The following is a 14,553-nucleotide window of genomic DNA, read 5'->3' as shown; positions in this document are numbered from 1 at the left end:
CAAGAAGCTCTCGGACATGACGGACTCGGAAAGATACGGTTTACCTGGACTTCTGTCCATGATTCCTATGGACAGCCCCGACTATTCCTCGCTGGCTATGGGCCAAGATCTGACAGTTCTGGGCCTCGATCTGAGCCGGCCAGAGTACGCGTTCCCTTGCCCTCTCAACACATTTGCTAATGGGTTTCTTAGTAATTCTCCATTACATCCTACGTTTGGTTCACCTTTCGTGGAATCCAACGTCAAGCCAGTAATTCCACCAGATTTCACTCTACCGGCGGCGTACACTGTAACAAATGTTCCACCACTGCATTCGAAAATGGCCAGCTTCTCCGCCGAGACACTATTAGCTATCTTCTATCAATTCCCGAGAGATATCTTGCAAGAAATTGCTGCACAAGAGCTATACAACCGCGATTGGCGGTGGCACATGAAGCTCCAGCAGTGGATGATGAAGGATCCAGATCTCGCGGCGCCTATCAGGATTTCGCCAAAAGAGGAACACGGATGGTATCTATTCTTCGATGTTAAGAACTGGAGGAGAGAAAGGGTATGTGTTCCGCTCTGTCAATGCACGTCCTATGAACGACGTACTAGACACTAACGCGAGTATAGAAAGAGTTCGACCTCAACTACGATCACCTTGATCAACGCCACGGTAGCCCTGCTATGGCGGGACAGATGTAGTAGGCTTCCTATTCACACTGAGTGAATCGCCTTATCGCACATGCACCGCTTGGTGGTGACCTCGGCTGGTATTATACCAATAAAGTACCCTGAGGGTCTTACGCCTGGGGTTTGAGCAACTGTTCTATTCTACGCTTCATGCACATGCTCATGAGGCGACATGATTCACTATGGTCTCTTGATCCGTGAGAAAACAATCTGCAGGTGTGTGACTGCTGCCTTGGCCGGCACGTGCCTTCTCTCACTGTTAGCGGTGAGATCGTGACTACCCCAGTGTCTTGCATCGAACCTTCTTCGTCCACCGTCTACTCATACAACCGCACTTTTCCCCCTCTATCACCGGCCTCAACTTCAGCGATCCTCGCAAGCACTGACCTGCAGATTACTCTTACAAGATTTTCCTGTCTCCAAACAACGCAACACTAACACACAGCACCCAATCACTATGTCATCTCCAACGTCGAATGATGCCGACTATGTTCGCGAAACGCTCACGAAGCTCTCAGTAGCCGTTCGCGAGCTGACTCCAGCCGGCACAAAGCAAGTTCCACAAAACCCCGACCGCTTCAATCTATTGGCGCGTCCTACATACGGTGGCTGTCGTGTCTGTGGTCTTCCCGGCCACCAGTCCATCGATGTCCACCATTCGGCAGCGTGTCGCGTTGCGCTTCTCTCGCTCATCGGCTTCTGGGAGGATATCGCGGATCACGTGGCCTTCCTCTACCAGCACTCCGAGCGATTTCAAAAGGCCATCCAAGAGAACGAGCCAACGTATGTAATGCGTCTTGACAACCGACCGCTGAAGGGTGGTGACATGGAGGTTGTCCTTGTAGACCGCCTAACAGGGAACTTCCTCAAGTTCATGGCGCATGTTCGGGGTATCAGAGCCAAGGTCAATGTGATTCTTAATGAAGATGACTTGGCTAGATATGAGCGAGTGGCGAAGAATCTGGAGGGGTTCTTCTTGGACGGACAGACTCGTAAGTTCTTTCCGAAACCGCGTGGAATGGCATGAACTAATCTGCTGGTAGTGTCTGATCTCTACGAGCGCAGTATTGCGATGGAGCAGTAAGGCTATGGCTGCATCTGTGTGTGCTTTCTTCCTTGATGGCGGGAATCTTCATGAGCGTATTCTCAGACATTCCCAAATTCTGTTTCTGCATTGAAGGTCACACGTGACGAGCACGTGTTGGCTAGCGCAATACCTAGCTATGTAGGTACTAATATTCCTCCCTCTGCACTTTTGAACGTTGAAGCTTGACTTTCGTAACCACACTTCAGTAACACGGACAGATCGCGATGATTGCCCCGCACTCATAGCTGTACAAGAACTCAGTCGTTGCCCCGCATTCTCCGTTATCGCCCATGCGTAAAGTAGATAGTGTTGGTACAGAATGGTGGGTGCCACGGTACGCTCTTTTCCACACCCCCAATCCGACACGATGTCTTTCCATAACCCCGCTGCACCTTCCACATCTGCGTTCACTTTTGATCATCCCATATTTCATGACTTCCACTAGCACTCCGATAGGCACAACCGAGCTCATATGGGGGTTTCCTTCTCATCTTTGATTGCTTACCAACACATCTTGAACTGCACCACAGCAACAAGATTGCACCGATTGATTGTATCTCTGTAGACGAAGGTTTACACACAAAAAATCAATGGTGCAGAGTTTATCACAGTGCGGAATCCGAGGACGGCAGCGCAAAAGGCGACGAGGCGATGCAGGGTCTTCCGCAATCAGTACCAGACTCGCATCGCAGTCGAACCCCGCTCCGCGGTAACCATGGGATATTCGATCCGAAAACGACTGTCATAGACCCTGATCGCTTCCCCTCAAGCCCATAAGCGATCTGAGTTTGCACATCAGCTACGAGTAATTGACCGACGATACCGCGGGCACGGGTGGATCCGGTTGTCGCCAATCGTGGGACTGCCAGTACACGATGCTCATTGACGTACGAGCTTTTCCTGGGGTCCGTTGCGAGAATGTAAATCTTGCTCTCCTCCAACAAACAACCATCATCATGGAGGCCGGCGATGCCGCGAACATTGCACATGCCTCGGACCATGACAACGGCGCGGGTGTCTTGCTGAAAGCCGTGCAAATGTCGAGACAGGCCAAGTCTGAGTGCGCAACCCAAGATGCAACGTCGAGCCCCACTAACATATGTACAGGCAAAGGAACGGTACACGTACTGCCACGACAGAAGCGAGAGACTTACCATCTCCAGAAGATACGCAAATCATCGAGGACAGATACATCTCTAGAGATTCGAAACGTTCCAAAACGCCGTCTGATCAGCTTCCCGCGTGCGCCGAAAGTTCATACAACACGACTGATTCTTCCTCGACGCCGTCTGTGGCAAACCAGCAAAAAGTTATACGAATGCACGACGACTCAACTACCTCAGGAGTGCCCACATACCCGGCTGTTCCGAAACTTCAATTCTTGAATGTGACAGATGCCGTACACCAGAGCCATGCCCTCACCATGCCTCGCCGCAAGCCTCTGCCGAAGTCGTCGCAGAACGAGCTGACTCCGATTATCGAACCTAAACCACCGTTTTATCGCCCAGTATCTGCACCTCCTCTGAGAACCACCACGTTGATCAACGACACCGAGGAGGATACTATTCATCCATGCTCGCCTCTAAGTAGGCCTTCCTCGCGCGCATCGACAATGAATTCCCTAGTCTCTGCGAAGTCACACACAGAGCCTGGACCTATACACATTCATCCATCCTCCCAGCTCCAAAGCATGCAGTCTATCGGCGAGCTAGATGCAAGACTCCATGAAGTCGCCAGTCTGCGTAACTCATTGAGAATGACGTGGCCCAGCCGTACAAGTAGTGACGCAACTCCGACCGGTACTCCAGAGTCTATATCCAATGTGCCATTGAGCGGTGGAGTTTATGAAGCTCATTCAAGGTTGAACAGTAACATCCGTTCGAAGTCCACCGAAAGAGTGTATTTACATGACTGGGCGAGATCGAGCGAATGGGTTCAGCCTTCTGCCACCGATGAAAGCTCAAAAGAGTGGATCGAGGACTTCCTTGCTCGCCAGGAACAAGCAACTCGCGACGTGCATGGTGAAGGACGACGTCTAGGAAAGCAAGACAGCAAGTATGGCAGTATCCGCAGCCGAGTGGGTAGTATCGACAAGTTCAGGCGCAAGCTAAGCATGAGGCGTGTTACAGATGAACGGGGAAGCTTCGAGGCAAGGCAAGAGAGGAGGCAAGGACGGGTCTTTGACTTGGACATTGAATCGTCTCCTTACGGAAGGGCAATCGTGCCAATACCTGGAGAAGATTTGGAGAGACCGGCGATATCAAGAGCGTTCTCACGCAATTCCATCACGAATCAGCACCTCAGGCCTGAAACCGCTATGTCGAACCGATCGTCCTGGGCCCCTACATCTTCTTCGGCTCTGCATCCAACGCATGCGCCGGAACCGCACCACATGTCACTACCATCGCGATGGCCATCTTCATATCCTACCTGCAGCACCTTCACACCAAACCCCTATCATTCGACGCCCAAGCAACGACCTAAAGTCAAAAAGCATCGATATCAAACGCATGGTTACGGCTACCAAGCGCGTGGCTATCAATCGCATGGCAGAACCGGCAGCTGGGAGAAGTTGAAGGTCAAAGCGGTGACTTCTATAGGCTCGGATCTCAAGAGAAGTATTTCTACTGGTGTCGCGCCCGTCATCACGGAGGGAAAGGACAGTGTGAAGAATCTGGTGGGTAAGGTGGAGAGAGCCGGTGGGAGTATGACTAGGAAATTCAGCGCGAGCTTGAAGGACAAGTTGAAAGCTTTCGGCAAGAAAAAGGAGGGCATGAGTGTTGAAGGGACTTATGCAGTTCAAGGTGAGCGTTGAATCCAATCGCGAGTTAGTTCCAATGTCTTTGGACGCATGTTGCACGATACTACATTGATATTCGCTTAGCGGTTTGAAAGCGCAGTTTTTTTTGGAATCACAATGACCTCCTACAACGCTCGCTATTCCTTTCTCAAGAAATTTCGTTCGATACAGCAAACAGAGTCAACCCGGTATCTAGCGATATCGCATGACGACCAGAGGTGATGATTGAGTCTAGCCTTCCGCGGAGTTGCTCTCCAAATCGTCACCACCGCCCCTGAACCACAAAACTCTTATCCATCAACCGATGTTTTGACGAATGTCAACATCATGCAAGGACCTGTGTCAGAGTCCGACGCACTGGATCACGGCACATAGAACGGTACCCCTCGGGACCAGCACACTGGTCCCACTCAATGGAAATGCTGTCTCTTTACCGCACGATCAACCAAACAACTCGTCAAGCCTGGAGTTTACACAGCTCATAGGCCGCTTTCTGAGACGACACGGTCATTACGAGCCGAAGTTGACGCCAGAATATTCTCCTCCGATTTGTTCGCAACACTCGGCATCTCTCAAACATGTCATGATCATGCCCGAAGCTACCGTTCGACTTCATACCCATCTTTTCAGTGCCTTTGTACTGACGATTCTTCCCAAGCGCATATCAAGATCCCCACTGTCGAGCCGTCAAAATGCCACGCTACTTCCCCACAATACCTCTCCAACCCTCACAGCCATTGCCTCTTCACCGAGGCTGCAAAGCATACTTTCTGAACAATCACCCGGCACTATACACCAAGCTACGCACCTTCAGCACACACCATGTGCATCCTTCACTCTCTTCCCATCCAGTTTCAGCGATATATCCCTGGCCGTACGCACCCCACCAATGTGTGTCGAGCATATACTGACTAGTCTCCAGCCTCGACGCGATCCTCCTCCCCAAGCGCAAGCCTAACGAAACCCCCTTAGATAAAATATACGTAATGTACCATTATCTAATCCGCGGCGACTACGAAGTTCTTCGCAACGAAGTGCAAGACTTCTTCGATCACACAAATTGGCACGTCCACTCCATCCCCGACCCGCGCGACCACGACCCAGAACGCTATGCCATACTCGCGGCTATAACACAATACCTTGCGCATGGCATCAACCGTCGCATTAAGATCAGCAACGGGTATCGGAAGGAGCCCTTGGGGCCATGGAAGACGGCAGCGTACGACGCTTGTTATAATGGTAGAGGTGGTCTACCAATCTTTGAAAAGCTGGAGAGGGAACCGAAATGGGCGGGGAGGGTTAAGAGGATAAATACCGGGTTAGAGATTTGTCAAAGTTGGAACAGTGCGGTGTGGGGAGAGAGAAGTAGTATGAGGTTTGCGGCTAAGGGAATTGTGAGTGTGGAGATTGTGGAATGCTTCATCTGACGAGGTCAAAGCATAGACGTGGTGTGTTTAGCTGGAGTTTGGTATACTGTAGTTTCTGCGACGTTCATCGCGCGAGTGTTTCTAGGGAGAGGATTACTCTCTCGCGACTCTACGACGCTTCGTCTTCGATTTCCAAGTTCCTCACTTTGAACTTCTTGCCTTTCTTGTCCGCATAGTCCCCATGGTCATGATAATCCTTCACTCTTTCCCTAACATACTCCAGACCCCTCACTGGCTCCCTTTCTTCGGCATCTTCGCCGACAAGCCCCAACCTTCTCAACAAAGGTGATGCCACAGGCTTGATATCGACCTCATTTCCCGGTCTGACAAAGTAGAACAGCCCCAGCCGATGAATATGCGCTTGATCCTCTGGTGGTCTGATTACTCTGTGGATAGTCGACTTGAAGTAGCCTGCAGACCAGAAGGACAAAGTATCACCAACATTACATATGATGCCGTTGGGAACAGGTGGAACGTACTTCCACTCTCCAGCCGGAGTTTTGAGTTGGAGACCTGCAACATCTTGACTCCAGAGTAGTGTCAAGCTTCCAAAATCAGTGTGCGCGCGAGACCAAGTATTCTGAACTTTGGCATCGTCGGCAGCGGGGCGTGGGTGGTACATCATGTAGCGTAGATGGTCTTCTGATGCGTCGTCATAGCGATGTTGATCTGAGAAGTAGGTCTCGGGTAGTTCCAGGATCAAAGAGAAGAGCGTGAAGATCTTGGATGCTATGTCCAGAGAGCGGCGCGAGAAGGACTCGATCTCTGGGCGAAAGGGGTGGAGGAAGTGTGGAAATGGCTCGTGGGAGTTTGAAGGGATGAATTTGGGTATGTTGAGGGATTCAACGTTATCGAGGACCGCGGTGCCCATGATTTTCTTCTCGTTGGCCTTGGCTTTGCGTTAGACAAGCGTAATTTGCTTTCTAATGGCATGGATATGAGGGGCGTACAGCGCGGTATCCAAAGTAGTTGCCCTTTGCGAAATCACATCGGTACTTTGGGTCGCCCTTCTCTTCTAACGGCAAGTCGAAATAAGCTTGACCGATATCATATTGACGCTCGATCTCTTCCTGCGTTAGACCAGTGCCAGTAACGCTGAAGAAGCCCGTGTGGTGCACCTTCGGCGTTGTCAGAAGGGACGTTTGTCGCACAGTTTAGCTGCCAACTCACTGCGTCTCTCAGCTCTTCAGCCAGTTTTTGTTTTCCATTAGGTTCGTCATACGTAGATAGATCAATGACCTTGATCTCTGCCCAGTCTAGCTTCTTCGTTGTTTGCTTGGGCCGTCCCCACTTTGGAATGGAAGGTGGCTGTCGCAGCGTCGCTGATGGCATGTTGCTGGCAGTAGTTTCAACTTACGAGACTTGGGCGACTTGGAGTCCTGTTTGACTTTTATACATTCTGCGACGTTATTCCCGGTTATTTCTAGTCCATCGCAACGGGTTGTGTCTCGCTGCATAGATGCGGAGGTGGCGAGCACGCAATACCCCGCTTGATGATGTGCTCGCATGACAGCATCGCATAACCCATGCTCTTCTTGCAATTACCACGTCGGTTTGTTCTTCTCAAACAAATGGGTGGTAAAGCATCGTTGCCAAGTCGTGCCGGCCCTGTCATCCGTTCTTGAACTGGCTATGGTCGGGCAATTTGACCGCCCCTTTTGCCGTCTTCTCCAACAATTTCGACAAAGTCTTGCCCATCCATCATCGCACCGCGCAGCCCATCCAAATCGGAATCTGGGATTTCAGCGTAGCTGTCCCAGATGATCTTTCCAAACTCATCGAACCACCATATTTTCACCCTGCTCTTCTCGATAGCTTCTTCGTCTGCCACATACACATAGTTCTGAACTCGGTTAGCCACTTCTCTGATATCGAACAGCTCTTGATCTGTGATGTTGCGATCTACATGACTCCCGTCCTCTTCCCTCTCGATTTGGTAGATGGCACTTCCATAAACAAGTTCACTACCATCTCCATACTCGTCCATTATACCCAAACCATCGGTCAGTCCGGGAATGCGAAGAAGAAGCTGATCCAGGACTTCCTGATCCAGTCCATGGAAGTCATAAAGCGCACAATCATCTAAAACATGGTTCAAACTTTCAACGCAGCCGTCCTCGATGTTAGCCCCAGAAAGTCGTGCGAGCTCAGCGTAGCTTTGGGCCATTGAGGGCTTGTAACATGTCCTTAACCAGACTGTGTTCCACCCTGAGTACCATCTGCTGATATTGTGTTCTTGGATGGTTTGATGCGGAGCAAATATCTCGTCGATTTGTTTTGTGGTGGGCGAAGGAAGAGATGCTGCACCAGGGACTTCGTCCAGTGCGCCCTGGACCCGCTTGTACAGAGGCTGGGTAGCGTCAATTTTGAGGCCAATGCAATCACGCCGTGGCATCGGGTGAGGCATGCCGCACCCATCTCTGCAGGAGGCTTGTACTGCGGTACCTCCTGGCTATTTCAATCCATCGCTGATGATGGTCGGCTGGCAGCGCAGGTCTGGTGCTTTCCCAATGTTCCTAAAGGCATGTTAATCACTTGTATCCCCATTCTGTTGTATTGAGTTGGCTTACTAGAGCGAACAGATCAAAAGGGGAGCGAACATGTCGTGTTTCGGCTTCCACCGACGCCATTATCTCTCAAAGAACCTAGGTAGAGGACACCGAGTCAAGCGAATCAGTCGCACTTTTCGCGAGTGAGTCAACAGCTTGTCATAGGAAACATCAGTGTGACTAAGGTAGGTTGCATCGATCTGACGCGCTCCTAGCACACCCAACGCGTGGACACCGCGTGTATTAGTCAGCAAGCTAGCGTACCATCCTGACAGCGCTGACACTGTCACCCAACTCTGAGAGCTCGTAAGGCAAGCATATCTTCGCCAGCGGCGTGGACGATAGTCGATCGTAGGGTAAAATGTCAGATGCACGATGCTTTTCATAGCAAAGCTTCCTGGCCTCGTCGTGTGGAGGCCTTATCGCCAAGATACCATCGGCACTTTCGCATCCTCCGATTCTGCGTTGAGTAAGAAGTACGAGACGTTGCGCATTCCTTGCGGCGGCGGAAGACACCTGACAGCCGATAACTTTCCAAGCTGTCCTTCATGCACAACTGCACGCCTGGAATCCAAACAACTACAAACTCAGTTCCATCCAATTGTAGAACGACCGAGAGATGGTACTAGCGGCGCCAAAGCCACCGATTCTCTTGGGAACCTGGTGATGTCATTAGTCGCGGCAGAATTTCGCCGTAGCGCGCAGGAACCCGATCTGCAAGTAGTAAGGACGGAGTTCCGACTCATGATTGTGTCTGTGTTCTAGTAGGCTGCACCCTGGGTGAATGCAGTGTTGAAGAGTCGGGATGCATGCAAAGGACCGAAAGAGAAAAGGAATGTGATGTATATAGAGTAGTCGGACGGACGTCCGATGCGCATATAATCACACTGCAGCTCTCCCCGTCTTGTATACATTTACCCGCAGCACCTTCCACACGTTCGTCTAGGCAGAATCTCAGTACCTCAGTTCCCACAACCCAAACCTACGGCTTTGTCGAACGTTGGGACTGCCTTCATGATGCCGTCCGCTACACAACCTCTCAATATCCTGATATCAGGATCCGGCATCGCCGGTCCTGTGACTGCGTACTGGCTGCATCGCTTCATGCCCACCTGCCAAATCACCATCGTAGAACGATCGCCGGAACCAAGATTAGGCGGGCAAGCCGTCGATCTTCGCTCATCAGCTCTGCCCATCGTAAAGACGATGGGGATCCTGGAAAAAGTGAAAGAGAAGACTACTACAGAAGTTGGCATGCAATTCGTGTACAGGGATGGGGAAAGGCGCGCAACGTTTGAGGCTACTGGAGAGGAGGAGAGACAAAGTGGTAAGACACCTAGCTTCCATGCACAGTAATCGATGAGAGGAAAAAGACGGCATTGTCAAAGCAACACAAGCACCTAAACTGACCTGATCATAGCAACAAGCGAGTACGAAATCCTAAGAGGAGATATGGCACGCATTGTCTACGAGCTCACACTATCCAACCCAAACATCAAATACGTCTTCGGCGAAATGGCCACAGAGGTCCAACAAGACGAATCCAAAGGCAGCAAAGCACTTGTCACTTTCGCAAACGGCAAGCTCCCACCTACTGAATTTGACGTCGTCATCGGCGCCGATGGCCAAATGTCGCGAACCCGGCGCATCGTGTTCGGCCACGGACCCAAGAACGACGACTATTTGCACCGTCTCGGTCAGTACTCTGCTCTCTTCACCATGCCTCGCGAACCCGTCGATACCCAGTATGCACAGTGGTACAACGCCTCGCGCGGCCGACTGTTCCTTCTACGACCTGACCAGTACGGCACCACGCGAGCGTACCTCGCCATCACCGATGGTGATCTTAGCCGCTTCGAAGAGATTGACAAGCTGTTGAAGAAAGGCACTAGGGAGGAACAGCAAGCGTGGTTCGAGAAGGAGTTCGAGGGTGCCGGATGGCAGACTGAGCGTTGTATACGCGAGATGAAGAGGGCGGATGACTTCTATATGCAGCAGATTGCACAGGTCAGGATGGATACTTGGCACAAAGGGTGTGTGGCCCTGGTGGGTGATGCGGCGTACTGCCCCAGTCCGATTTCTGGTGTCGTAAGTTCTCCTCAACCTTCGTTCTCATCATCGAACCTTCAGACTGATGTCAATACTAGGGTACTGGTGCAGCAATCGTAGGCGCATACGTTCTCGCAGGCGAGATCTCGCGCTCTCAAGATGACATCCCCACCGCGCTCACCAACTATGAACGCATTACACGCGAATATGTCGACAAGGCGCAGAAACTCATCCCCGGAGCCCCGCAAATCGCAAACCCACAGACGGAATGGGGAATCAAGGTCTTCAACACCGTGACCGGGACTTTGTCACATCCGTTCATCCAGAAGTTCAGTGGTGTGATTGGAAAGATCATCCCAGCATTTGGGTCATCAAAGATTTGGAGCCCGCCGGAGTATGGGTTGTGAGGAGTGTGGACGGATGATGTGTTGGAATTTCAGGATGGATTGATCTCGCGCGATATAATTCTGTGAAGAGCTTTTAATGCATTCATCAACTGTTAGCCTGGCGAACGTCCATCAAGCGAATATTCATGGCAGAATGAGTTATTTAGATCGAGGCCAGCACTGACGTTCTCGACTCGTCTACTCGGCAAGCAGGTCTACACCAACGCTTTTCAGCGCGTCGACCGCCCATACAGGATACTTATCCTTTTCCCTGTTGTACAGATCACCAAAGAAGTCCTTGACAAATTGTGGGTAGCGATCCTGCACGATGGCCTCCCTCGCTTCCCTCATCAAATTTAATTGGTAGTAGACGTTGTGCATGGTGAGAAGGTGGGCACCAGCAGTCTCTTTCGCGGTGACGTGGTATATGTAGGCTCGAGTGATACCCAGTCCGCCATCGGATGTCGGACGGCAGCAGGTGCATCGGCAACCTTCTTCGATTGCGCTAAAGTCTTCGGAGTACATGGCATTGCGTAGGTTGAGGGAGCCGCGGGATGTGATGGCGTTGCCGAATCGCTAAATATTGTGAGCATGGGTCTGTGATGAATAGGGAGAAGACCTTACGGCGGTTCGTGTTGGCCAGACACAGTCGAACATGTCGGCGCCGAGTGCGACGGAGACGACCAGATCTTCCGGATATCCCTAAGTTGGTTAGTAAGCTGTAATAATGCTGAGGGCATCCAAAACTTACGACGCCCATGACATATCGCGGCTTCTTCTCAGGAAGCAGGTCGGTACATGTCTTCACGACTTCGCAATAGGCTGCCTTCTCCTCACCGCCAGAGAGACCTCCTATCGCGATGCCTGGTGTATCTCGCGCAACCATCTCGGCGGTACATTCTTTCCGCATGTCCAGGTCCAGGCCACCTTGTATGATACAGAAAAGGTTCTGTCGGTCTGGGTACTTATGCGCTTGCATGCAGCGGTCAAGCCAGCGTACCGAGCGTTCCATGGCTTCCTTCATACGCGCGTGGTCGGGCGAGGTGGTTGCGATAACGTCGTCGAGTTGCATGATTATGTCGGAGCCGATTGAGTTCTGGAGGGAGATGGAGTGCTCGGGTGTGAGCAGCATGGGCGACCCATCGTGGGGGCTGAGGAAACGGACACCTTCTTCGGTGACTTTGGCGAGTTTGAGGAGCGATACCATCTGGAAACTGGTGTTGGCGTCAGTTATGGTGCGTTCGTTCATCACGTTGGAGGCATGACCCACCCACCACTATCTGCAGGAGTCAGCACTTCCGTCTTTCCATCCCTATACGCTGTGGCATGGTGCACCTGTGAGGATATTGTGTGGCCAGGACTGGAGCTTATGCGCGCCGCCTATGGCATCGAGTGTCGCTTGTCCTGGCTTAAGGCCTCTCCCACATGTCAGCAGTGGCTGGCATGGAGGCAGAACGTCGGCCGTACAGGTGATATGTGTTGTTTAGACATAGTCGGCAGCCCTGGTCTTCGAGTTGGTCGGGCGTGAGGCCTTTGAGCGAGGCCTGCGTCGCAACGGGCATGAAGATGGGGAGGGGTACAGGGCCATGAGGCAGATGCAGCGTTGCCGCGCGTGCTTTGGTGACCTGGGCTTGTCAGGGGATGACCAAGACACGAAACTGACACGATACATACCGAGCACTTTCCCAGCAGCTCAAAGGTGAGGGCCGAAGGCATTGAGACGGGCGCCATGATGCAATTGGAGACGCGACCTGCAGCCGATGAGTCGCTTCAGCTGCAGCCCGTAGTGTTGCGGCCCGTTCGCTTAGCGCGACTTCCCCGTGTTAATCGTCATGCAATCCCAGATCCAGTCTCGGGACCAGCCGAGCGCACCGGAACATAGTGAAGCAGTTGGTAGTGTTCAGAATCACCCCTGGACTTGTTCAGAGAACTCACGCGGTTGACATCAGCAGTGACTGTACGTTCATTCCTCCATAAATCTGTCAAGGCAGGCTAGACTACCCAGCTTTACATTGGAACAAGGGAAGGCCAGACTACAAATAACCAACTCTAGATGAACAACTTCGAGCCTTGATACTTCGTCTTCTCCCTGTACACAGTAGACTTGAGCGAAGCCTCAAGCTCTCGCTTCGGGAAACCTTTGAGAGATCGTGCGTACGTTGCGACAGAGTGCGAGATGAGCTTGGTGTTGACAACCCACGCAGTAACGTTGAGGTTTGAAATATCGTCGCAAAGCTGATGGTAGCAAGGATCATACCAGTCCCCAGCCTTGCCCCCAAACATCTCTACTTCCTTCTCCGTCTTGATACCCTCGGCTCCTGTAGCAATGCCACCACCGGGGATTCCGTTGCGAATGAAGCCGTCGTAATCGCTGCGGCCATCAAAGGGAATGAAAGTGTAGTTCAGACCTTGATCCTCGTACCACTTGATGTACAGATCCCGCAACTCTTCGGAGCCGTTCGGGTTCACCGCGTTTGTAGCATTGTAGATTTGGTAGGCGAAGTTGGGGCTGGTACAAGTTAGTCACATTACATGCGCCACGCGTACGGTGATTTCGCTTACCTAGCCATCATATCGTAATCCATGAAGAGGCGGATCTTCTGGTTCTCCTTCTCGGGCAGAGAGGCGACATAGTAGTTGGATCCGAGTAGGCCTTCCTCCTCACCCGCCCACCATGCAAACCTCACACAGTTGGTAACGTTGAACTTGGTAAGTTGAGTAGCAATTTCGAGCAGCGACATTGTGCCTGTTCCATCATCGTTGATACCAGGCCCTTCGGTGACACTGTCGGAATGGCCGCCGAGCATGACGCAGTTGTCCGGATCGCCAGCCGTTGTCTGCGCAATGATGTTGACCGTCAGAATGGTGTTCACTTCAGCGTCAATGTAGGCGATCGCATCCACGCGCTTTCCCTTTTCGAGCTTCTTCAAAATTGGTTCAGCTTCTTCACCGGACAACCCGAATGTAGCTACATGATCGGGAGACGGCGTTCCGAGGGTGCCCGAAACGCTGTCTTTCTCATAGTTGTAGACAATGGCAGCAGAAGCGCCTTTGCGACCTGCATGCTCGGATTTAGTACCAAAGGGGCAGACTCCACGTTTGATGAATGCGATGTTTCCGGCTACTGAGTCTGGGTAATCCGACGCCTGACAACCGTCATTCTCAACAAAAACGAGGTCGCCGTGTACAGGCTCTTTGTCCTTTGTGGGAGGCGTTAAGCCCATGGAATGGGCAGACTTCGGCACGACATCGCCAATGACAAGACGCGACTCAAAGACATTGCCGGACACAGCTGGGAAGGTTTGATTGGTGATTGTGTAGTAGTCGCCAAGTTGAAGGATAGTTTCATAGATGTAAGACAGCGTTCCGAGGTGGCCTGCGACTTCATCAGCATCAGCGTACAACAAATCACGTGCGCAAACGTACCAGCACTCCCGATGACTCTGGTGGGATGGTTGTATTCCTCTTCACCGAGCTTCGCAATCTCGTACATCTTCTTGGCGCGTGCCATCAATCTGTCCCCACTGATGAGGTCTTGGAGCTCGGTCGAGTTGACCAACGGTTTGGTCCCATGTGGATG

At 51.8% G+C, this 14,553-nt stretch overlaps 4 protein-coding genes across 4 annotated transcripts; 1 reads left to right on the top strand and 3 right to left on the bottom strand.

Moving 5' to 3' along the window:
• Positions 1-6,098: 6,098 nt before the first annotated feature.
• On the bottom strand, positions 6,099-7,321 carry J4E83_002350 (uncharacterized protein; the record flags this gene model as incomplete). The annotated part of the gene is made up of 3 exons (XM_049329298.1): positions 6,099-6,878; positions 6,940-7,107; positions 7,160-7,321. The coding sequence occupies 3 exons, from the start codon at positions 7,319-7,321 to the stop codon at positions 6,099-6,101; spliced, it is 1,110 nt and encodes a 369-aa protein (XP_049192270.1).
• A 2,234-nt stretch (positions 7,322-9,555) lies between these two features.
• J4E83_002349 (uncharacterized protein) lies at positions 9,556-10,994 on the top strand (the record flags this gene model as incomplete). The annotated part of the gene is made up of 3 exons (XM_049329297.1): positions 9,556-9,865; positions 9,959-10,626; positions 10,686-10,994. The coding sequence occupies 3 exons, from the start codon at positions 9,556-9,558 to the stop codon at positions 10,992-10,994; spliced, it is 1,287 nt and encodes a 428-aa protein (XP_049192269.1).
• A 177-nt stretch (positions 10,995-11,171) lies between these two features.
• Positions 11,172-11,733, bottom strand: J4E83_002348 (uncharacterized protein; the record flags this gene model as incomplete). Its single annotated transcript, XM_049329296.1, has 3 exons — positions 11,172-11,549; positions 11,598-11,675; positions 11,725-11,733. The coding sequence occupies 3 exons, from the start codon at positions 11,731-11,733 to the stop codon at positions 11,172-11,174; spliced, it is 465 nt and encodes a 154-aa protein (XP_049192268.1).
• A 1,289-nt stretch (positions 11,734-13,022) lies between these two features.
• On the bottom strand, positions 13,023-13,543 carry J4E83_002347 (uncharacterized protein; the record flags this gene model as incomplete). Its single annotated transcript, XM_049329295.1, has 2 exons — positions 13,023-13,482; positions 13,536-13,543. The coding sequence occupies 2 exons, from the start codon at positions 13,541-13,543 to the stop codon at positions 13,023-13,025; spliced, it is 468 nt and encodes a 155-aa protein (XP_049192267.1).
• Positions 13,544-14,553: the final 1,010 nt, after the last annotated feature.

The sequence above is a fragment of the Alternaria metachromatica genome, assembly GCF_023757995.1.
Source record: "Alternaria metachromatica strain BMP 0045 chromosome Unknown scaffold_3, whole genome shotgun sequence".
In the NCBI taxonomy this organism is placed as follows: domain Eukaryota; kingdom Fungi; phylum Ascomycota; class Dothideomycetes; order Pleosporales; family Pleosporaceae; genus Alternaria; species Alternaria metachromatica.
Note: the sequence above shows the minus strand (reverse complement) of the source record. Positions and strands in the feature narration are given on the sequence as shown.